Source organism: Pyrus communis, chromosome 4 (genome assembly GCF_963583255.1).
Source record: "Pyrus communis chromosome 4, drPyrComm1.1, whole genome shotgun sequence".
Taxonomy (NCBI): Eukaryota; Viridiplantae; Streptophyta; class Magnoliopsida; order Rosales; family Rosaceae; genus Pyrus; species Pyrus communis.
The window spans coordinates 27,841,201-27,866,860 of NC_084806.1; the positions used below are offsets into that span (position 1 = coordinate 27,841,201).

Below are 25,660 nucleotides of genomic sequence, written 5' to 3' on the forward strand. Positions count from 1 at the left end.
GCTTACTTCGATGTGAGGTGGAGGATGCTCCTTGAGGGCCTTACAGCGAATGAACACTTCACCTGGAAGGTTGCTCATGTTGATTATCAGAATGTGGCCCCAACCATGAGTGTATGTTTATCTGTGGGCCTAACTGAGAGTGCACGCTCCTCCACCCGCTAAGACAAGAGTATACACTATCTCAAGGGTCCAATCGGGAGCGTACTTCGCTAGAACGCTCGGTTCGTGACTGGTCAAGTGGTTGCTTGTCGAGACGCTGGTGGAGAGGTTCATCTGCCCTTGTCCTTCTTTGGGACACCTCGTCTGGGGCACGTTAGATCTCAGTGTGTTGCAAGAGTTGATTCACCAAGGTTGTCTGTTGTGCAAAGGCGCTCGTTAACTCTATGACTCGTCGAGACAAGTGTTGTTCGCCATTTGGATTGGAAGAGCTTGGAAAAAATATGCCTTCTTGAATAGTGGAAGTGTGGTAAGCTTCGAGCACGAGATTTCAATTGGGAAATGTCAAATTCACGGAGAAACATGGTTAAAATGCCTCTGGCTCGATGGTTGGTCTAGATGGTTGAGATAGTCTTGGGCCAATTTAGGCTGCTTAGAATATGGCAGAAGCAAGCTGGGCCGCGGGAGTAGGCTAGGCCACGAGAGTGGGCTGCTCGACGAAAACAGACTGGGCCAGGGGAATGGTCTAGGCTGCGAGAGCAGGTTGGGCCACGAGAGTGGGCTGTTCGGCGAGAGCAGGCTAGGCCACGAGAGTGGGCTACATAGCGTGTGATGCACGCAGGTGCAAGGCTTGGGCTTGGCCTGGCAACGAGTTGGGTGTGGAGTGACATGGCTTGGGCCGCGGCCTTAATGCCATAAGCCGCCTTGGATGGCACGGCTCGGGCCGTGGTGGTGACACTATGGACCTCGCCGTGGGTAGCTACCATGGTAGCCACTGCGATAGTTCCCGTCGTGGAAACTCGTGGTGGTGGTGCCGCTCCACCTATTGTCGCATTTAGCCTTGTGGATTGCCGTGGTCCCATCTCTTGAATGTTTAAATTTTCATTTGTTGAATTTTCTACATTTCTAGCCATTGTACTTCTCTTTTACGTTTTATCAAAGAATTTTTGCAAATAAAAAATTCTAATAATAAGAACGTACGAAAAATCTACAAATAGACAAGAAAATAGAAAACCTTGGATGTGAGAGTCTTCTACGAGTGTGGGACTCAACTCTCAATGAAAGCACCAATTTGTGGATGCAAATTTCCACCTTCTCCTTCTTGGACAAAATTGCACCTGCAAAACAAATCATACCTTTGGTCAAGGCCAAAAAGCCTCACGCGCCCCATGATGAATGGGGGGGCCTTTGGCCGAAGAACTTCCGATGCCAAAGTTAGAATTTTGAGGGAAGAGTGTTTGAAGAATTTTGTAGAGTTTTGCAAGAGACTTGGAAATAGTTTTTTGAGAGAATGGAGAGCTATTAATAGGGATATGGCCGACCCTATTAGGAGAATAGGTACCGGCCATTTGTGGTATTTTTTGGGTGTAATTTGTAGTTAATTAGCCATTAATAGATTAATTAGGTAATAAATCCATTAATTGACTAATTTACATAATTTAAAAGAAATGTTTTGGGGGTTATGGAATAATTACCTTGTGGAGAATATAGGATGAGGGGGGATGAAATAGTTTTGAATTTGTTACCTATTTTGGGCACTTTTGACTTGGTTGAGGGATGATTGCATGTTGCTCACGTAGGAATCCGGGTATGCCTCAAGGGTATTTTTGTCTTTTTCTATCCAAAAATCCATGTGTCGTCTTGTGATTATTTTTTGCTCCACACAAGAATGTTATGAATTTGGATAATTGTTTAAGCTTTATTCTAGGGTTTTGTATGGTCCAATTTATAGCGTGACAACATTAATCTAGTACAAGAACATTACTCATTAATTAATCAAGGCAATGTATGTATTCAATAATAAAAGATTTCCAAGCTAACAAAAACAAAGGCACTTACAGCGTCAAGGAAGGCATTTACAAGATTAATGCCATTCATGATTGATAACTCCAAGAACTCTTAGAAGATGAAGATCGAAGAATTCAAGAAGCTTGAGAAAGAAAAGTTAGATAGAGAGAGAAGATAAGCAGCGGAAAAGATATAACCAACTGAATTGAATGAATAACAAACGTTTGTACAGTAGCTTTTATAACACTACATTCCTAACTAATTTGCCTATGTGGCAATCCTCTACACCTCTCCTTATTACATTCTAACCAATTAATATTCAACACCTGTACTTTAGTTATTACCCCCCCTTCAATCTCAGCTAGGAACACCAAGGCTAAGATTGATGCAGTGCTTAACAAACACAGGACTGTGAAGTCCTTTGGTAAGAATGTCTGCAACTTGATTATCTGTGGAGATATAGTGAACCACGATATCTTTCTTCTGCACCCGTTCACGAACGAAATGATAATTAATAACAAGGTGTTTAATTCTGGAATGGAAGACAGGATTTGTGCTAAGGGACAATGCTGAGATATTATCACAATGCAAATCAGGAGGAGCATGTAAGAACTGGTTGAGATCTTTCATTAGGGACCGTATCCAACACACATCGGCTGCACAATTAGCTAGAGCTTTATACTTAGCTTCTGTTGAGCTTCGAGACACAGATGATTGCTTCTTGGATTGCCACGAAATAGGATTAGAACCAAGAAAGACTACATATCCAGTGACTGACCTCCTGGTGTTGATATCAGAAGCCCAATCAGCATCTGAATATGCGGAAATGTGAATATCAGCACCTGAATGATATGTAATTCCACATTTTAGAGTCCCTTGAAGATATCTTAGTATTCGTTTTACTAAAAACATGTGTGCATCAATTGGATTTGTCATATATTGACACACAACATTGACAGAGTGAGCAATATCAGGCCTAGTGAAGGTCAGATATTGAAGTGCTCCAACAATACTCCGGTAGACACTTGGATCAGACAAAGGTTGGCCCTCATATATGAGTAACTGAGTATGAGGCTTTGAAGGTATTGGTGTAGGCCTACAATTCTCCATTCCTGGTTTTTTTTATAAACTCTTGTGCATATTTGGTTTGACTAATAAACATATCTCCATTGCTTTGATACTGAATGTGCAACCCTAAGAAGTATGTGAGCCTTCCCATGTCCTTTAAATCAAATATCTCATTGAGGGCAGTAATCACAACCTGAACTTTGGTGATATTCGAACCTGTAAGTATTATATCATCTACATACAGGAGTAGAATGATAATATCCTCGCCATCTGTCTTAATAAAGAGGCTTGTGTCAAACTGAGAAACTGTGAACCCCAGAGATGGTAACACACCTGTGAACTTAGCATTCCAGGCTTGTGGAGCCTGTTTAAGGCCATACAATGATTTAACAAGTTTGCAAACATGGATTGGTGCTCTGGAATCGACAAAGCCCTATGGTTGCTTCATGTATATTTCTTCCTGCAACTCACCATGTAGGAATGCATTCTTGATGTCAAGTTGTCGAAGTTCCCATTTGTAACTTGTAGCAAGTGCAAGGATTAACCACACTGTAGTGTGTCGTACCACTGGACTAAACGTCTCGGAATAATCCAGACCATGTTCTTGTGTATAACCTTGAGCCACCAAACGTGCCTTGTATCTAGATATACTACCATCAGGATTCTTCTTCAATTTGTATACCCATTTGCTCCCAATAATAGTTCTGTTATGAGGAGGAGGTACAAGAACCCAAGTCCCTTGCCCTTTAAGAGCATCAAACTCATCTTGCATAGCTTGTTGCCAATTTGAATTTGTAGCTGCTACTTTAAAATTCTTTGGTTCTTCATAATCAACACTTTCAGCCAGAAGAGAGAATCCATCATAGCACATAGAACCATCATCAACTTCCAAAGATTTTAATTCAGGTAAGCTAGCATAAAAAGCAGCATAATCTCTCCTCTCAATTGCTCCAGTTTGAAGTCTCGTTGTCATAGAGTGTGTTCTAGAATTATTAGCTGGAATAAAACTAGAGGATTGATTCCAATCACTCACAGAGATAGGAAGTAATACCTGAAGGTGTGTTGGATCTAAGACAGGTGACAAGGGTTGATTAAGATCTTGTATAGGAGTAGACTAATGTGAGCTTAATGACTCAGATTCCTGTGTTCCAGATTCCTGCCTTTGTGGTGTAGACTGTGAATGAGTATCAGACATAGATTGAACTTGCTCTGTAGATATACTGTCATGTTCACTTGAAGCTCTTAATTAAACTATAATTGGAGTAGAATTGACCGAGAATGGTACATATCTACTACTCGACATCACTGAGGGTTTACACTTTGCAGGAAACAGAGACTCATCATGTATAACATGTCTAGATAAAATCAATTTCTGCGTCTGCAAGTTGTAGCAGATTGCCCGTTTATAACCCGAAGCATATCCTAAGAATATACACATTGAGGTTCTAGGTTGAAATTTACTGTCATTATAATGTCTCAAGTATGGAAACACAGCTGAGCCATATATTTTCAAATCCTTTAAGGATGGATGCTTATCATATAAATAGAAATAAGGTGAATTCATTTGTGTTGACTTAGAGGCCATTCTGTTTATTAAATACACAACATGTGCACAAGACAGATACCAAAACTCCTGTGATAACCCAGCAGCATTCATCAAAGTTATTGCTATTTCAACTACATGCCTGTGTCTTCTTTCAACCAAGCCATTTTGTTGTGGAATGTATGGACATGAAATTCTATGAACCATTCCTTTTGATTGCATAAATTCTTTGAATGAATTATTGACAAACTCACCACCCCCATCTAATTGTAAACACTTTATTTGGGCTCCAAATTGAACCTCAATATACTTGTAAAACTTGACAAATATTAAAAACACTTCTGATTTATTATATAGTGGAAAAATCCACATGTATCTTGTACAATCATCAACAAATACAACATAGAATCGATACCCTTCTATAAACTTAATTGAAGAGGGTCCCCAAACATCTGAATGGATTCTATCAAAAGGTAAGATACATCTAGAAGACTCATTATCAAAAGGTTTTCGAGTAATCTTCCCATGAATACAATCTGTGCACATGGTATGCTTATTATCCATAAAGACTAGAATATGAGACTTAGCTATTACATATTATGCTATTGAGTTTTCATAAAACTTTGGGAGTTAGTATGTTGATAATCGCTTTAGTACTATCTATTTATATCAACTTGATCCACTCATGTTTGTTTTGCGCCCCCTTCAGGAGTTAGAATCGAGGCGTACAATCCCGGCATCAAGGCACTTCCACATCGGCATCTTCAAGTTATCTCGATGTATGACCTATGAAGTATTATCTCACTCATGCACCGGTGTTAGCACTTCCAGATGATAGTGGTAACTTTGAGATCTACAACAATGCGTCGTTGAATGGTTTGGGATGCATACTAATGCAACATGGCAGGGTTATTGCTTATGCTTCAAGACAATTGAAGCCTCATAAGGTAAACTATCCTACTCACGATTTTGAGTTGGCGGCGATCATGTTTGCACTGAAGATTTAAAGACATTATCTTTATGGTGAGAGATGTAGGATCTTCACAGATCACAAAAGTCTCCAGTACCTGTTTACTCAGCGAGATTTGAACCTTCACCAGCGGAGGTGGATAGAGCTGCTAAGTGATTACGACTGCACGATCGAGTATCACTAAGGACGTGCAAATGTGGTGGCTAATGCACTTAGTCGGAAATCTTAAGGCAGAATTGATGCTTTTTACGCAAGCCGTGTTCCTCTTCTTACTGATTTAAGGTCAACCAGAGTGAAGTTAAAAGTAGAAGCTCGAGATGAAGCCTTACTTGCTCACTTTCAAGTTAGGCCAATCTTGGTTGACTGTATACTCGAGGCACAGATGGATGACGATGAAACTCAAGAGCTGATTCAGCTAAGAAATGAGGGGAAAAAGAGAGATCTTCGAATTTAAGAATTAGACGGCATGTTCATGCTAGAAGGTAGAATGTTTGTACCAAACAACGCGAAGTTAAATAGGGATATTTTGGATGAAGCACACGTATCGACATATGCTATGCATCCGGGGAGCACTAAAATGGATCATACCATACGACCATTTTATTATTGGCTGGGTATGAAAAGAGAGATTGTCGAGTATGTTAGCAGATGTATTGTATGCCAGCAGGTTAAAGCCGAGAGAAAGAAGCCGTTTGGACGGATGCAGCCCTTTCCCGTTCCGCAGTGGAAATGGGAAAATATTACCATGGATTTCGTGTATAAGCTTCCCCGTACAAGGAATGGTTATGATGGCGTTTGGGTAGTGTTGATCAGAGGTAAGCGAAAGAGATTTGGAGGGCCCAGAGATAGTGGATGAGACTACCCAAAATAGTCAAGTAATCAAGTCTAACCTGAAAGTGGCCCAAGACCGTCAGAAGAGCTTAGTGGACAAACATGCCACCGATCGGACCTATAAAGTAGGTGATTAGGTATTCTTGAAGCTGTCGTCGTGGAAGGGTGTTGTACAATTCGAGAAAAAGAGGAAATTGAGTCCCAGGTATATCAAATCGTACGTGATCACTGAGCGGATCGGCAAAGTAGCTTATAGACTTAAGTTACCTCCAAAGTTGTCTTGAGTGCACGATGTATTTCACATTTCGATGCTTTGTCACTATGTCTCGGATCCATCGCATGTACTACCTCCGCAGCCATTGAAAATTAATCCTAATTTGACTTACGACGAGGAGCCGGTGACTATTCTAGACTGGAAAGATAAGGTTCTGAGGAACAAGACAATGCCCTTGGTGAAGATTTTGTGGAGGAATCACTCAATGGAGAAGGCTACTTGGGAAACGGAGGATTGGATGAGAGATTTGTATCCCCTTTTGTTTTTTTATTACTAGTGGTTTGTTTTGTTGTGTAATTTCAGGGAGGAAATTTTTTAAGATGGGTAGGTTGTGATTGCCCATCCCGAATCATTTGTACCGTAGGTGTGAAATGATGATTTTGCCCTTAGTGGTTAATTGCCATTTTGGGGTGTTGTTTAGTTGTTCTTTTTGGTTGTGAACTCATCTAGGACCATACACCCACACACACACACCCATGGACCTTTCTCTCTCCCTTCGCTCTCGAACTTTCTTTCATTTTCTTCCTCATCGTATGGACAACTTCCATCCAACCATTTCTGGCACGGATCGTGTTTGTTGTTGGTGTTTTTGGACTCATTTCGAGCTCAAGAGTCGATTGGTGGTGTTGGTTGGACGTGAAACCTTCGAAAACCTGAGAACCCAATTTTGGTGCACTATTCATGCACTCGTGATCGCGGAGGTTTCATCGAGTTTTGAGGTCATAGGGAGCTTTAAAACCTTCTCACGAAGCTCGGGGAACAAGTTTGAAGTATTTTGGACGTTGGGAAGCTCGAGTTCATCTAGTTGCAAGTTTGGCCGGATTATCGAGGTTTCTCTGGCGAGATTCCATTGGATTTAAGTTTCCAAAAGTGGTAAGGTTTTGTTCTACTTGTTGTAAGCTTCATTTTGGTACAAATTTCATGGAATTTGGTTGAGAAATGAAGAAGATATTAAGGTTTGAAGTTTTTCCAGAAACCGGTGAAATTTCGAGTTGCAGACGACGGCGACCGGCAAGGCTCACCAGAGAATGAGGCGAATATTCTATCAGAATTAATGGAATATTCTAACGGCGTCAGGTAACGGCCGTTAACTTCTGTTAGGGTTTTAACGGAATATTCCCTAACGCCGTTAAGGTTTCCACACGCGTGCCAGGTACGTGCCCACGCGTGGCCGGTGCGTGGCGGGGCATGAGAGGTCGGAAAATTATTTTTAAAATATGAAGGAGTTCGTGGGATTGAGTAGAGCCTGTTGGTATATTCAAACACCTCATTTAAGCAATGTATGAGAAGTTATTACTTAAGGTTGGTTATGTGCGTTAATTTGACGTTTATATAGTTGTTTCGCATATAGGTGAGGATTATCCAGAGTACGAGCTCAGCCACACGAGGCTCGGGGCTTACGACCTTTCTACGTATCAGTGAGTGGGCTTTTGTTTTCAGTATATATATGTGTGTGTGTGTGTGTGTGTATATATATATATATATTGATTGGTATCTTTCCAGAAATTACGTTTTAATGGTTTTATAATTGAATTGCCATGTCGAATATCATCATTATTATTATTGTGATTGTGTTGGTTATGCTTTGGTGCCACGGACGCTCAGGTAAGTCAGGTGAGTATGTTGTTAGTGATAGATGTGGTGTTGATGAGATTGAGTCATAGCTTATATTCCTGAACCTCGATGATCGTGCTCTGCCAGAGTAGGGCCTAGCCTTCACGTGATCGTTCACCTCCCACACCGTACGCTCACCTTGGATCCAAGGCAGGTGCCAGCCTGTCGTACATATCACTTTAGGTGGTTCCGACTCGTAAGTGACTTGCGATACATCGCACAGTCTTCACGTGATCGTAGCACTGAGCGTATTTATATACACCAGCCTGTCGTACAGACCACTATATGTGGTTCCGACTCGTGTGCAAGATAGTGGTTGAGGAGCTATAGTTTCAGCCATACAGGTCACTTTAGGTGACTCCAGCTGACGTACTGATATTACTGGCATATTATGATTTGTTTTATCTTACCTGCTTGATGCTTATACTATTTGTTTGGATATTCTGACACGGCATATTCTGGCATGGCATATTTGAGCTTTATCGTTTTAGCATGATTTGATATACAAGTACATATAATATTTTCTAGAAAGTATACGGGTTTTACAGAGAGGAGTTATTACTTGATATTGAAATGGTTTGAAAAACAAACTTTGTTTTTGCCCACTCACGTTTTCTGTTTTGCGTCCCTCCAGGTTTTAGGTAGCGAGGACGTGGGTGACGAAAGAGGTATCGAGGCATTTCTGACAGAGCACCCTCCATGTAGGACTTTCTAGTTATCACTTGTGTAGTGTTTGTTTATTCTGGACTGCACCTAGGATACTTGAACTTTTACTTTGCATTTCTCCTTCCAAGTTTGTCACTATCACTCACTGATCTTTTTATTGTAAATTATCTCGTCGACTTTATTTTCCTCGTATTTTCACTATTCTACTTCCGCATTGCGCACTTGGCTACATCACCCTCACGTGACGACCAGCACACCCCAATTTTTGGATCGGGGTGTGTCATCTATCTCTACCGCATAGCAAAAATCCTTATTGATTGCTGTAAGTATTCCAGTAATCCATAAACTCCATATTTAAGCTTTCTCCTTTCACCACTCATCTTCTACCTTAGAAACCTCAACCAGCCACCATGCTCAGCCACTACCAAGGTCTCTTACAAATCATTCTCGTAAATCTCGGCCTAACTACACCAAAATGAATTATGCCATCTCATTTGCTAAACCTGTCACCTTTAGCTCCCACACCTCAAGCTCTCATGCCAAGCCTATTTATTGTAACTCCAAGTATTTGTTAGTTTAATAAATCATCCTTAAAGCTATCGAAAACACTTCATCATGGCAAGAAATATTCAACGATTGCGGGAAGCACCTCAACAGCCGCGAGAAGCACCTCAATAGTTGTGGGGAGCACTTCATTAATGTTGGAAGCATTTAACATAACATCAAACCAAGCACCTAGGAGACGTTGGAAGACACCAAAGCATTCCCTAGGACTTGCTTTTCCTTCGAGATGCTTTGGGCCTAGTCTTCACAAACTCAAAAATGAGGAGGTCTTTTCGAAACAAGATTCGTTTTGAGGGTGCTAAGCTATGTATGGCTCATGCCAAGGCGAGGATTCTTACGTGTTCTAAAGAATCTGCCTCTTTGGTTTTTTCCTTGGTTCCTTCGACGTCAGGTGCTCCTATTTTTTAGACTTTAGGTGTTTCTCCTATGTTGTCTATTGTCCCGCGTTTCATTCCTGTTGTATGGAAACCTCCTAGGGTGGGGTGGATCAAGGTAAATGTTGATGGGCCATTCAAGTTTACAGTCTGTGCAGGTTATGGTGGTGTATTTCAGGATTCTCAAGGTATTGTTTTGGGTGCTTTTGCGTTGTCCATGAATTTTTTTAGTTCGATTGCAACTGAGGTTCTTGCTATAATTGAGGCTATTCGAGTTGCCTAGGTGCGTGAATGGCATCACATTTGGTTGGAGACGGACTCAACTATGGTGATTCGCTACTTAAACTCTCATAGTTGTATTGTTCCTTGGTATTTGCGTGTTGATTGGAGCAATTGCTTGTGGCAGATTAGGCATATGCATGTTTTTGTTTCCCATATTTTTCGCAAGGGAAACTGTGTAACCGATGCCTTAGCTAATTTTGGTGCAGATCATGATGCATATTACTGGTGGTCCAATGTTCCTTCATGTGCAGCGTCTACTTATATTCATAATCTTTCTGCTTCTACCAGCTATCATTTCAGATGATTTTTTTCATATGTTTTCTTTGTAAGTGGGGTTCCCTTATCGTGTTACTTGGTATGTTATTTTCATCAATGAGGTTTGGCTTTATGTCCCCCTCATTTGTATTTGTATTTTTATCTTAATAAGATTATGGGGTTGATTAAAATAAATAAATAAACTCAAAAATGGGGGATTTGAAAGTTTTGGCTCGCCTCTTTATTTCATATGCCCATCAAAACCTTCAACACAAAACCCCCTAACATAAATGGCGACTTGACTAGGGACTAGGCCATTACTCTTACAGTGGCTCCTTACCTTCACAGATTTTTTATGAACAAGCAACCAAGAAAATTAAAGATAAAAGCACCTCCCTTCCAGTTTTGTTTTGGTAATTTCTTTTTCCAAACAATCATATGCAAATATTTCTTTCAATGTCCCTTTTTATCTGTAACTTAGATCTATATTGCCAAGCTAGTTGCAATCTTATGAAAGAGTTAATGGGTGCTTGATTATATCAATGCTTTCATGGCACTGAGGTGCCGAAAAACTCCAAAACAAGCTTCATAACCAAATTTATATCCAAGTGATATAGAAGCTTCATGCTAATCAAATTAAAGAAGGTTCACGAAAAAGTCAAGGCATACAAGGGAACGAGAGGAAGTTAGCGCTTCAAAATCGTGAGCTGCATGCCTCATCATGATGATGTTGTTACAGTGAACCAACTAGAAGAATTGAAAGATAAGGGTCTTCTCTCTTTAATTTTATTTTAGCTATCTCCTCTTTGCAACCACTGTGGTCATAGTTTGCTTCAATTTTTCTCTTATTCTATTTTAGATTCTCATATTCATGCAGAATAAAATCTTACGAAAAAAATCTCAGGGTTTTGTCAAACTAACACTTTCATCTTAATCAAGGTTTCCTTTTGAGACATCACCATGCCGCTGCCCGTGCTTAATGTTTCATGTGCTATCGCTGGAGTCTGTTGAACTAAGGCCATCACTACTGGTGCTTCTGCTTATCACTTCCCACCATCCAAGTTGGATGAGCAAGATATGATTTTCTTCCATCTCATCTCAGACTGACTAATTTCCTTGTCCTGCTTTTGTAAACTGTTATATTTATGCTTGCTTATATTTTATTAACTTTTTATGGAACATTGCGCAAGCATATTGATTATAATTTCTTGACAAGTACTAGTTCTTATATCTCATGTAGACTTGAAATGACTACAGCTACTGATTCAAATGAAACAAATTCATAAAATCAAGAATAAAATGCTTAAATAAGATTGAATTAGACTGAGCTTATTTTAGCATTCTAGTTGTGTCGTTTATCGACGTGCACTCGTACGTTTTCCGGTAACATGGTATTTGTCATATACTTGCTTGCTTTTCTTCGGGATGCTTTGAGCCTAGTTCTCGCAAACTGAGGAAGTAAAGGACGTGAAAGTTTTTGCTTGCCTCTTTGTCTCATTTACTTTTCCATTTAATTTGATTGAAGAGGAGAAAAGCTAATGTACTATCGGATACAGAATTGTTGCTGTGCATTTGATTTGAGATGGAAAAGTAAATGACACAAATGACCCTATAAAGTCACTAAGGGCGACTGAATTCACTAATAAGTAAGTTGTATTAAAAATTTTGGGATACGATCGATAAAGATGTAGTGACGGTGGTACATACTACATAAGAAGATTTAATACCACTTTCATGGAAGCGATAATGGGAAGATGATCGTGACTAGATGATCATGTAATAATGCGTCACATGTTACTTTTGTGCATTGTGGTTAGGGAAAGTCGTAGCTTTATGTAGGATCACTTTGAGTTCAAGCCTACTACCCAATTGACATACTTGATACAAGTGCGAATGTACGTAGCTGCTCTTCTATGGTTCTCATTTTGAGGATATGTGGAGTTCTCATTTGGATAGTATAAAATTAATTTGAGGATTTGTATGAAAAAGAGCTAACATGTTTTCAAAATAAGGACCTTAGAAGAGTAGTTTTGTGTGAATGTAACTTATTCCAATGAACTAATATTTTTTTTTTAAATGATAGGATAGTCAACACTACATATAAATTACGGGGAGGAAGATTCGAATATGCGACTCGGTACAAGGGATAAGACTCTTAACCAATCGGACGACAAGTTACTTGCTTCGAATGAATTAACATCAAACTGATGGAAAAAAAATCATGTTTAAAATCATAGTTGTTATTAACGCTCTAGAAAAGTCTCATAAGAGTCCTTGTGCGTAGTGACATTTTAAGATAGCTAGTAGCAACACGCTTTAGATTCTAGCTTTTGAAGGTTTCCCCAGATACAAATTCCCGCTCTAATATTTTGTCTTCCATTTTGAACAAAAATATTCTTTTGTCTCTGTTCAATAAATAAAGAAAAAATTGTAGCAATAATCTTTCAACATTAATCCAATTAATACAATGATCCCTTAATTAAAAATTCACGACCATTGGTTTTTTAACTTCTCAAAACGTCTAGTTATATGGTCTTTTTCGTCAACTCCGTCAGAAATTCTATTAAAATGAGTCATGTTGAAAGAATCATTGCCACAATTGGGTTAAAATTGAGTGTCCATTGTTTCAATTGGGCTAAAATCAAGAGACCATTTCTCTAATTGGTTAAAGTTAAGTGACAATTTCTCCAATTGGGTTAAAGTTAATGAACCATTTCTATAATTTTCTCATTTAGTTTATCATATTTGCTATTTGATTTAGTCTCATATATATGGTAACTCATTTTGACGAAAGTTCTAACGGAATTAACTAAAAAAAAAATCATAACAACATATTTTGATGAGTTAAAGAACGAATGATCATGAATTTTTAATGAAGAAATTATTGCTTAAATTGAATTAAAATTGAACGATCAATACTAAAAATATATAACAAGAGTGGATCCAACAACATTTCTTTGTAAATTTGTAAGGTATAAATAGCAGATGACGTGTTGCATAAAACAGCAGAGATAGTAGTCCAAATAACAAATAACAAAACCCAAAATACTTGAAAAAGAAAAAGAAATGGCTCTCACTCTGATCTTCACCTCAAACTCCTCTCTCCTCTCCAAAACCCTCGTCAATTCCCCATCCTCATTTCCAACCCTTAATTCTCAATCTCTCTCTCTCCTCTCCCCAAACCCTAAACCCAAGCTCCCCTCCCTCCGCCTACGTTCCTCTCTCTCCGACGACACCCCCGCCGATGGCGACCGCCCCACCAATATCACCGACGAGTGGGGCGAGAAGACCGACCCCGAGCCGGAGCCGCTGTCCAAAATCTCCGAATCGGACCCTCCGCAGAACGAGGACGAGTGGGGAGGCGGAGGAGATGAGGTTGTAGAAGTTGGGAATGGAAGTGCAGCCAAATCTGAGGTTGTGATTGAGGAGAAGGTGGACACTAAGCTTACTGAGCTCAAGAGGGGTTTGGTAGACACGGTTTATGGGACTGAATTCGGGTTTCGGGCTGGGTCTGAGGTGAGAGCGGAGGTTATGGAGTTCGTAAGCCAGTTGGAGGCGGCAAATCCCAACCCGGCTCCGACGGAGAATCTGGGCCTCCTTGATGGCAACTGGGTTTTGCTGTAAGTTCAATTTTTGTGTTATACTATTAGTGCACGCATAGAACTAAAATTACAGACACTTAGATGGATTTTAATTTTCAAATGACATTTTTGAACTCAATAACACAATTCTTTAGAAATGAGATGAAATTTGCTGTGGGCAAATTGCCATTTGACTCATACAGAGTTCGTTATACAAATTTGAAGTCGTTTTGGAAAGATTAGTGAAACATGTTTAACAAAGAAAAGCATTTCTTATGACCAATGTACTTTTGCTTACCACCTTTAAGTGGTGGTCGCATTGATTGTTGTTAGATGACTTAAATTTCGAGATTTGTGTTATACTCATGTAACGGCAACCAATGTGTGGTGGTGCTTACCGCCTGGCGGTGATACAAATACTTGTTCTTCTTTAAATATGAGATGACATGTGCATTTCGATAAAAGTGGCATTTGACATATCCAGAGTTTTCTTATGGAAATTTGAAGTCATTTTATAAATGAATTAAATAAAATTTGTAAAGAAAAGAGGGGTGCAGTCACAGGAGTGTATAAGAAGTGGGCTGTTGGTGTATGTGGATAGGCAAGATGAAGTATAATGGTTAGGGCTGTTGGCAAATGTGGATAGAAGAGTGAACAATAGCTGATTAGTCATCATTATTAGTCAATGTCTCCATCATGTCATAGTTTGGTTAAGCTAAAAATATGATCATGCATGCTATAAATTTGTTAGGCTGATCGTTACCTGCATAAGTTTTCATAAAACATTTTACACACTTGACATGTAGGCATTGGAGTTGGAACTGATTATCTTATGTTTATTTCAAATTTACATTTTAATACAGTAATAGAACGTGCTTCTCTTTTGTACTGTTTTTCACCATGCTGATTGGGTTTTCGGTTGGAATTGAAAATCATATTGAAATTGTGTTTCTTATAGGTGTCGCAACAATTTGAGTTGCTGATCTTTTAGTTTGTGATTTGGTGGTTTCCGCATTGGGATCAAAGAAATTAGGCACGAAAGTCCTTGGTCGTTGCATCTCTTTACAAAACGTTGGATTGACTATGCTATTGTTCATTCAACTTTCTTCATTTGATTGACTATGCTATTGTTATTGACCTTTCCTCTCTAATCTTATTGGTATGGAGGGAGGAATCATCCAAGTTGTTTTTTTTTTTTAATAAATAATAGTCGTGCTCCCCTGAGGTTGTTGGTTTAAGTACTAGTTTGCTCTTAAAGAAGGTTTCTGATTTTTGTGATGCTCTCTTCCACCAATTGAACCTTTCAAATGATGTCCAAAGTTGTGGCATGGTAGGGTTACTCTTCAAATGTGTATTGTAATGTGCTTTAACTCTATTTATTTTCTTGTTTTTGGTCTTCCACTTTTCTAACTGAATTCCAGTTTAACGTTTTTCATGTGAAATATATGTATATATAAAGACATTTGTGTCAGTTTGTTGTCCTTAATCTTTCATCTCTTTTAAATATTAAGTGAAGTTACAACTTTATGATTTCATTATTACCCTTTTCAACTTCAATTTTTTTCTGTTTTGGATGGCCGTAACAGCCTTGCGTGTATCCAAAACTGAACCAAGAGTCAGTGGACAAGCTAGTTGGAAGCTGACGTATCTACACATGTGGTAGCTACCAAATGTATCTCAAACAATGTGTTACCATTGATGGAAACATTTCTATAACTGGTTGCTTTTCACCTTGATGTCTTGAAACAATTTGATGATTGTCCTTTTGAAAGATTGAAAGATTGAAAGATTAAAAGATTGAATGGTTCATGGTTTTCTGTTTCTCTTTTACCCTTCAAATCATGGAGCAATGTAATTCCCTGTTCATCTGAAGTAGTACTTTAGCATAAAACAGAGAGTTTCTATTTCTTTGATCTTGTTTATCTGTTTTCATCGCTATAAATCAGGTACACTGCATCTTCCGAGCTGTTGCCACTTCTGGCAACAGGTAGTACACCTTTTTTGAAGGTAAATAAAATAACCCAAGCGATCAACACAAGCAGCTTGACTATTTTGAACTCCACCACGTTGTCCAACCCTTTCGCTAGTTTCTCATTCAGTGCATCTGCTAGTTTTGAAGTTAGAAGTCCTTTAAGAATCCAGGTATCACTTGCACTCGAAATCAGACTGAATAACATCAAGTTATTACATGGGTAGATGTGTACCAGAACCTTACTAGTTTACTTCTGTACATACTCAGGTTGAATTCAAGGAAGGCAGCTTTCAGCCTCCAGAGATTAAATCAAGCATTGATCTCCCGCAAGAAGTGGATGTATTTGGGCAGAAAGTCAATTTATCGCCCGTCCAGCAAACTCTCAGTCCTTTGCAGGACGCCGTTGCAGGTATCTCTAGGACTATTTCTGGTCAGCCACCGCTTAAGGTTTCCATTCCAGGTGAGCGGACGAAGTCTTGGCTTGTTATTACATACCTTGATGAGGATCTCCGGATCTCAAGGGGGGATGGTGGTCTTTTTGTGCTTGCTAGAGAAGGGAGCGTGCTTTTATATCAGTAACGTGGTACATTCAGTTCGGTTGTGTCATGGATACGAGGTCATATACGTAGTCACTTTTTTTTTGTCTAATTCGTGTACGAAAGGAAAATGATGGTATATTTATGTTGTATACTAGAATATTTTTCAGAAATGAAAATGTATCCGTATTTTGTAGCTTCCGCTTCCAGTTTGCATTGCTGAGAGGCCAAGGATAAAAACGCAAAATAAGGAATAGCTTGAGTCCTTGACTAACAAGGAGAAGCAAAAAAAATATAGTGAGCTATTTTGTTCGGGGATTTTTATTCGTATCAAATATGTAAATATAATAAATAAATCCTCTTATCAAACCAGCGGAAGATTAAGCAAAGAGGAAACTGAGAGAAAGGTTTATAGAGATAAAGTGTATAGACTGTTTTCATTACTTTGTGAAAAGTAGATTACAACTGTTATCTCTCTAACTATAGTAACTAGAAAACTTAATGACTAAGTAATCTTCTAACTACCAAAAGATACAAGATTGTGACACATGTACATCCAAGATTATGACAAATGTTTAATTACATTCGTACACTTAATACTCTCCCTCAATCTCAACTAGAGAACCCCAGCTTGAGATTGAAACAATGTTGCAAGAACAGTGGACCATGTAAGCCTTTAGTCAAGACATCTGCAACCTGATTTGAAGTAGAAATATATTCAAATAGTAAATCGCATATCTGAACCCGTTCACGAACGAAATGAAAATCCATATCAAGGTGGTTGACCCTGGTATGAAACATAGGATTAGAGCACAAAGCTAAAGTAGAAACATTATCATAGTGTAAGATTGGAGGAGAAGGCAAGAAAACATGCAAATCCTTGAGAATTAAACACTCCCTTGTTTCTTCGATTGCCAGGACACTGGATTTTGGCCAAAGAAGACAACATAACCTATGGTTAACCTCCTGGTATTGATATCAGAGGCCTAATTAGCATCACTATATGCTGTTAAGTCCGTAGAGTTTGCAGCATAGAATGTAATACCACACTACAATGTTCCCTGTAAGTACCTTAAGATTCTTTTCACCAAACAAAAATGTGTACATGTAGGAGTAGTCATAAATTAGCAAGCATAGTTAACTAAATAGGCTATATCAAGTCTAGTGAAGGTAAGGTACTGAAGAGCACCTACCAAACTTCTAAACATAGTAGGGTCAGCTAAAGGTATCCCTTCATCCTTCAAAAGCTGAGTGTGGTTTGCAGGGAGTAGAACATGGTTTACATGACTCCATAGATGCTTTCTTGAGTAAATCCTTCACATACCTTGATTGAGAAATGAATAGATCCCTATTATTCTTGTAAGTGATCTGAAGACCTAGAAAGAAAGTTAAAGGACCCATGTCCTTCATATCAAAAACTTCACCCAATTTATCACCTCCTGTACTAAACCAGTATTTGATCTAGTGATGATAATATCATCAAAATAGAGAAGTAGAATAGCAACTTCACCATCCTGAGCCTTGACAAACAAGCTAATGTCTAAATCAGAAACCACAAAGCCTAAATTTGGCAAATAATTAGTGAATTTAGCATTCCAAGCTCTTAGAGCTTGTTTAAGTCCATAGAGATACTTCACAAGCTTACAAACATACTAAGAATGAACTGAATCTTGGAAACCCTGAGGCTGCTTCATAAACACTTCTTCTCGTAAATCTCCATGAAGAAAAGCGTTTTTGACATCTAATAGTCTTAATGGCCAATTCTTTGATGCAACAATAGCCAGAACAATTCGAATTGTTGTGTGTCTTACCATTGGGCTAAAAATATCATCATAATCCAACCTATGCTCCTACTATAACCTTGAGCAACTAAGCAAGCCTTATACCTAGAAATGTTTCCATGTTGATCCTTTTTAACTTTGTAAACCCACTTACTACCAATGATATTCCTGTTAGTAGATGGTAGAACTAATTCCCAAGTACCTTACTTCTGCAATGCAGTAAACTCTTTAACCATTGCATTCCTCCAATGATCATGAATAACAGCTGATCTAAAGGAAGTAGGCTCCACAGAATCTTAAATACTTAAAATAACAGTATAACCCTTAAAAGCAATATCAGATGAAGTATTAGCAGATAACTGAGAACAATTAGAAGTTGTAGCAGCAAAAGAGTTATAATCTTTCCTTACAATGGCACCTGACTTAAGTCTTGTTTGCATAGGATGATGAGATGCAATTATTGGAGAAATAGAAGCAGCAGAATTAGCATAAGTGACAACATGAGCATTACTATTATTAGGAGAAAGATGTACCTCAAGGTGTGCAAGACTTTGGACAGGCAACAAAATATGTGAGCTTTGAGAGGAAGTATGTTATGGGGAGGCTTGTAGTGAAGAACTAGTATCAAAACCATTATTCAGATTTCTTGAAGAAGTAATCTCTTGTGAATATATTGCAGACTCCCAAACAACTTAAGAAATGGAAACTGCATACCAAAACCTTTACAAGGCATTTTATTGATGAGAAACATAGCATGAGAAACAACATGAGTCAAAAAATTATGTGGCAAATGGGCAGTAGACAACAAAGTAACAACAGTCTCTATAACATGTCTATGTTTCCTCTTAGCCACTCAATTTTGTTGAGGAGTATAAGGGCAAGAGACTAAGTGTAGAATACCATTGGAAGCAAGAAAATTCTTGAAATTCAAACTCATGTACTCACCACCACCATTTGATTGAAAATACTTCACATTTGCTTGAAAATGGTTCTCAATGAAAGCATGAAATTGCTCGAAAACAAACTGAACTTAAGATTTATAGCACAATGAAAAAATCCATGTAAATTTGGAAAATTCATCAATGAAACTAATATAGTATTTATATCCTTCAAGTGATACAACTGGTGATGGCCCCAAAACATCACTACTTATCCTTTTAAAGGGTTTTACAGACACATGTGAACTAGAAGAAAACATTTGTTTAGACATCTTGCCACTGAGACAGAACTTGCATACATGTTTCTGTACATCAGCTTTATAAGAAATCTTGGATACAGAAAGCATACTATGTAAGATCTCATTATTAGGATGACCTAGTCTATGATGCCGCATTGAAGCCTTGATTACTTGCCCAAGAAAAGCAATTGGTGGTGTCCGCAACAACTTATTATAGTTGAAAAATAGCTGTTTTGGAATGTAATACAAGCCCCCATTACTCCTTCCTCTCATTAATGTTGTTTTGTTGCCTTGTCTTGCACCTAAAAGCCAAATTCATTAAGGATGACATAACAATTATTATCTTTGCATAATGTAGAAACTGACAATAAACTTGCAGATAAATGAGGAACATGTAAGTCAGTTAACAAATGCAATGGTTTTAAAGTAGTGGAAATAAAATTTAAACTAGTATTTTTCACTGGAAGACGCTCTCCATTTCCCATTATGGTCTTTTGATCTCCCTTAAAAGGAGTGACCAAGTTTAAGTCTGCCATATCTCCTGTCATATGGTGTGTAGCACCTGTGTAAATGATCCAAGCTTGATTAGCATCAAAATCAGAAGATTCATTTGCATTCATGGCAGTAAGTGACAGAGGTGGATTAGCTCCTTGGAAAGCATAGTTACTCCTATTATAACAATTAAGTGCTACATGACTTCATTTTCCACAAATCTGACACTTTAGAATTGAACCACCATAGACAGGTTGTTGCTCATTTACGTAAAAACAGTTTGGTGCAGTGTGTTCACGTTTGCTGCAAATTTGACACTCAAGTATGACATTAGATCTCTGACCATTATTGTCATTCAAGTTAGACCAAAAATTACTAGAAGAACCTCCACCAGATGAACCATTCTTAGATTGATAATTACCTGAGGAACCAGAAAAACCTCCATTGTTTCGATTGCCACTATTATACCCTGTATTGTTCCAAGGTCTATAACTGTTTCTTGGACCATTAAAACCCCCAAAATTTTGATTTCCACCTACATTGCCATTGTAATTATTCCCAGCAATGCCATTGTACTTGTACCTGGAGATCTTTGATACTAACCAACAAAGCCAGCACTACCATTGAAGTTAGAACCATTCTGAGTTAAAGGACCTCCCTAATGTACTTGTCTTTTTGCTCCAGTGTTGGATGACTCACCCTGATAGAAATGTCTTTGATTTCCATTGTTGGAAGACTCTCTTTCACAATACATACCTGACATTGGAAACTGAATATAATAAGGTAACTTTTTTGCAGTCTTCTCAGAACTTAGCAGCTGTGCACAAAACTCCTTAAGAGTAATAGGTGATTCCCGAGCCACAATGACAGTTCTAATCATATTATATTATGCAGGTAATCCAGCTAATGCAACCACAATCAAATCATTCTCAGAAATTCTTTCTCCTGCAGCAAGTGACTTATATTTAAGATGCTTGAGTCTGAGAAGATAATTTTCAATAGAATCAGTCCCCTTTTTGATGGTATGAAGTTCAATTTTCAGATGATTAATTCTTGCCCTGGAGACAATAACATATCAATCATACAAATGTGTCCATGCTTCATAAGCTGTTTTACTCCCAACTACATATTCAATAGCCTCATCTCCCAATATTGCAAGTAGAAGACTTAGTAAAACCTTGTCTATCTTAATCCACTGTCTATATGCATCAATAATCTCCTTAGTAACACCAATATCAAGTGAAATCACATATTTAGGAGGATATACATTTGTACCATCAAAGTAATCAAACAAATCATATCCTTCTAACACAGAATAAAACTGAAAAGACCACTTAGCAAAGTTATCTTCTTGTAAACACAGAGTAAGCATTCTAAGTAATCCATCATTCTTCAAAGGTGTATACACCATATCAACAAGTACAATATAATGCTGAATCAAAGAAACAATTTTACAGTAACAGGCTTCGTGCCACACAACAACTCACAATCTGCAACAAATCAGAGAGCTTCGTGCTCAATCTTCAAATAAAAGTGTTTTTGCCCTAATTTTATCAAATTTCAAGATTTTAACAATTTCAACAAGCTTCGTGCTTAATTGCTTCTTGCAATCACCAATTTTAACAATCCATATATAGAAAACTCATCACAACAACAATTTATATAGCTTTGTGCCAAAATTTTCAATAATCTTCAAGAATTCAATAACTAAGGGCTTCGTACCTAAAAAATTGCAGCAAGTTTCATATCTACAACTATACTTCAATCATAGATAGAAAAAAACACTTTTGGAAAGAATAACTTGATCTCTGTCACCGAGCACCGCCATTAACACTTATCACCACCATTAACACTGCCATTAACACTACCATTGACTTGCGCGAGTGCGTAATTCCCGCATTTTCACCACTTTTTATAAAATGCAAAAAAGAAGAAAACAATTGGTTTCCTTTCTTTCTTCATATATTTATTTGTAAATTTTGATCAAATTCTGATTTGTGCCTTGTGTTTCTTGTGTTACTAATTGATTGTGGGTGATCATATATTAGAATCTGATTCGATATTTGGGTCAAGACTCTGAGTCGAGATCAATAATTGATTCCATTGAAAAAGAAGGAGAAAAATTTCGACATTCAAAGAGATGTTGGATCCAATCTTCACACAAATCATCACAACCACAATCCCAACAGTGTGAATTCAATAGCACATCATCATCGTTTTCTTCGATTTAGATTCAAATCGAAAGAGCTGCAATTTCGTTTTATCTCATTTGGATCTGCATTGTTTCTTATACAAGTGATATTGTACACTAAATTCATCTAAACTACAGGTGAAGGGGGACTCGAACTTGAGTAGTTGGTAATGAGCAGCCAGTGAAGCTGGACTACGACAAAATCACAGACCTACGTTAAATATTCTGGCCGTTTGATCGAAACAACAATGGAAACCTAACACAGCTGATACTGGGTTTGCTTCTCCGCTCATTGGTCGATGCCTTGATCCATAAGGCAGACATAAACAGTAATGGCCTCGTGAAGTTTTCAGAATTCATAGGGTTAGTAGCACTAGAGCTTCTATCGACCAAGTCTCCTTACACAGACGATCAGCTGAGACAATTATTTTAGATGTTTGATATGCACGGTAATGGATTCATCACAATAGTTGAGCTGGCACACTCCATGATGAAACTGGGTCATGCTCTTATGGCAGAGGAGTTGATAAGGATTATTAATGAAGCTGATACGGATGGGGATGGAATAATCAATTTCCATGAGTCTTCTCATGCCATTACTTCAGCTGCTTTTGATAGCTCTTAGTCATAGACTGTTAGAGATGACCATCATCCTTGATCCTTCCACCTCCACTAGTCGATTCATTTTCACAACTTCATTCATCCAACATGGTAAGTGTTAGGGAAACCAGTCAAGATTCATCACCTTGATTTCTCCACCATGGTTTTCTGCACTTGTAATTATCATTAGCCTAATTATAGATAATAGCATAATTAAGTAGTAGACTAGATACAGATAATCATCACTATATATAACCTAGGATTGTAAACTCTATCATCAAGTGTTCATAATTCCCCATTATATCATTCATTTTTTCCTTCTCACAGAGTTTTTTTTTATCCTCTCTGTCAGCCATGGCTTCTCCTTCCTCCCCTACTTCTGCCGTTGTCTCCTCTATTTCCCTTACCTCTCCCTCTCTCAATGCCCGAGAACTTCTCAAGCTAGACGAACACAACTACCTTTCCTAGCCCCGGCAAATCAAACCCTTCCTCATTGGCAACAACCTCTGAATTCGTTGACAGCTTTCATCCTCTAAGTACTATATAGTTGCTTTTTACTAATTGATTATTTGCATCATTGATTTTGTTTATCCATTTTCATGTTCATTGAGCAGAAGCAATTATGAAGGCTTGAGTGTTTGAAAAATAGGTGCAAGACATTGCTTTTTGATCAAGAAAGAGTTACTAGAACTACTGTATTATTTGACTTTGTTTAGTGCTTCAAAGAAGAAAGTAGAGACAATTAATTCTTTTTTTTTTTTTTTTTTTTTTACACTAAGAGGAGAGGGAGTTTGGCAAAGCCACATAATGGGAACCTAATTTTGTATAGAATTCACCATAGAGATTCGAACCTAAGACCTCTCAGTTCCAAGCAAAAAGGAATACCACCAAACCGTAGTATTGAGTGGTGACAATTAATTCTTATTAGAATAAGACTTTGTCACTAATTCAATAGCTCATGTACAATTCTTTAAGTTCGTCTAACTATTCAAATTCTTTTCTATTTGTAGCACACAATAATACATTCAATAATGATGTGATGTACAATTCTTTCAATTTATAACAGCTATGACTTATTATGTAAAGTTGCAATTGGTTTATCAAATCATAATACAATTAGTTATTTAGTAAAGATTATATTCTCTATTTTTTAAACACATGAAAACATCTTAAGGGGCATGTAGAGCCCGTGATTAAAAAAAAAATCTTTCACATGCATGGGAGCTCGTGCATCCTTCACTGTCTTTTCTTTGGAAAAAAAATAAATAAAAAAAAAATCAAGACAACCATTTTATACACCCTTCACCGAATAGGATCAAGATCGAGACCATGTTTGTTGATAGCTTGGATTGGCGATGACTTATGTGACATCACTGTCAACATTAGGAGAATCGACAGCCTCACAACCTCCATCTTAGAGAGCTTGTTGGATGCTCTCCATGTGATTCTGGTGATGCGGAGAACAACGATCTCTACCTTAAGATAATATCACTGTGCAAAAAGTATTTTGACAACTTTTTATAATTATTATTAAATTATTAAGCTCACATCAACAGATAACAATTTTTTTACAGAATTGTATGGAGGGTCCACATTAATTTGCAACACCTATTTTCAGGGACAACGTTGATCGATTTTCAATTTCATGAGCATCTTGATGGTGTGCATCATTTTTAGAAACCATTTGTGGTAAAAATCCTTTAATCTTGTGGAACCCATTTATATGCCTAATTAGCATATAACAGAATTTTTGACAAATTTATGACAAAGAGCCACATTGATTTGTGACACCCTATTTCACGGACTATATTGATCAATTTTCAATTTTCAGGAACCATGTTGAAAGTGTGAGTAAATTTAAAGGACTATTTTGTGATAAAAACTCAATTTTTATTCCATTTTTGTCCTAATAATTAAATAAAATTATTAGATTGTCTTTGGTTAAAATTTAATTTTTCAAGCCATTTTCATTAGCTTTCTTAATTTAAAAAAAAATAAAATAAAAAACCTTCAATCTTTTTGGGTAAGTTTTATTTCATAGTTATTTCTTTACAAACAAGTCAACTAAAAATATATTTTGCGAGTCCAGATTATAATGGTATAGTTACGGTTAAAGTTTTGTTGAGTTGCAAACCCGAGAAGTACTTTTGTATTGGTTACTATTTATATTTTTATAATCTTCATATTAATATCTTTTAGTTATTTTAAAATGGGGATAAAAAATAAAAAAATAAAAAAATAAAAAATAAAAGGGAAGGCTGCCTGATGGCAGCGAATGAGAGGAAAGGAATAGAGTACTCCCAGGAATCCGGAGGGAGAATGGCCAAATGGGGAGTGGAGAGAGGAAGGTGAGTGACCAACCGGAAGAGGGAAACAAGAGGGGAAAGGAGGGAGAGGGATACACCGGATCCCTCTACCCGGTTTTTCCATTTCGGGCCAACCTGGCGGCACCATTGATTTCGGTGCATTTTCCGGTGGTTCTCTGGCAAATTAGGACCCTTCATCACTTGGAATCATCCTAGAATTCTTCCCTCTACCTATTACACCCCTAATTGGAGAGAATTTGGCTTGAAATTGGGAAATTTGCATCGTGGGTGCTATGGGAACCCTTGCTTGTGATCTACCAATTGTGAAACCATCTCCTTCAATTACCACTACCAAAACACCTCCCTAGAACCCAAGAGCAAAGCCCAAGTAGTGGTGGAGGCGTCGGAGCAAGTTTGGAGGTCGAATTGAATCACACCCAATTCTAGGGTTCCGACGGTTCATGGGTAATTTCAGGTGTTTTCCTGCCAAATTGGCCTTGGCTGCAAGTATAAAGTTTGTTTTACCCTTTGAGATCTTCATTTCTGTAAATTTTGAGAATTTGTAGAAATAGTTGAGTTTTCCAGCAAACTGGGGCGGCCGACCATCACCCGCGGCGGCTGGTACGGCCGCGCACAACT

General features: G+C 38.0%; 1 protein-coding gene and 1 pseudogene across 1 annotated transcript; both read left to right on the plus strand.

Annotated features, from left to right (window-relative positions):
- The first annotated feature begins 13,447 nt into the window (after window positions 1–13,447).
- LOC137731345 (plastoglobulin-1, chloroplastic-like) lies at window positions 13,448–16,787 on the plus strand. Its single transcript, XM_068470449.1, has 3 exons — window positions 13,448–14,005; window positions 15,913–16,108; window positions 16,206–16,787. The coding sequence occupies exons 1-3, from the start codon at window positions 13,452–13,454 to the stop codon at window positions 16,515–16,517; spliced, it is 1,062 nt and encodes a 353-aa protein (XP_068326550.1). The 5' UTR covers window positions 13,448–13,451; the 3' UTR covers window positions 16,518–16,787.
- A 4,107-nt stretch (window positions 16,788–20,894) lies between these two features.
- Window positions 20,895–22,740, plus strand: LOC137732932 (probable calcium-binding protein CML11; annotated as a pseudogene).
- Window positions 22,741–25,660: the final 2,920 nt, after the last annotated feature.

Bases quoted from the DNA above. Each gene is read 5' to 3' on its own strand.
- LOC137731345 (XM_068470449.1), top strand. From the start codon at position 13,452: ATGGCTCTCACTCTGATCTTCACCTCAAACTCCTCTCTCCTCTCCAAA. The intron at 14,006-15,912 runs GTAAGTTCAATT...GCTATAAATCAG, and splicing joins GATGGCAACTGGGTTTTGCT to GTACACTGCATCTTCCGAGC. The intron at 16,109-16,205 runs GTATCACTTGCA...GTACATACTCAG, and splicing joins GAAGTCCTTTAAGAATCCAG to GTTGAATTCAAGGAAGGCAG.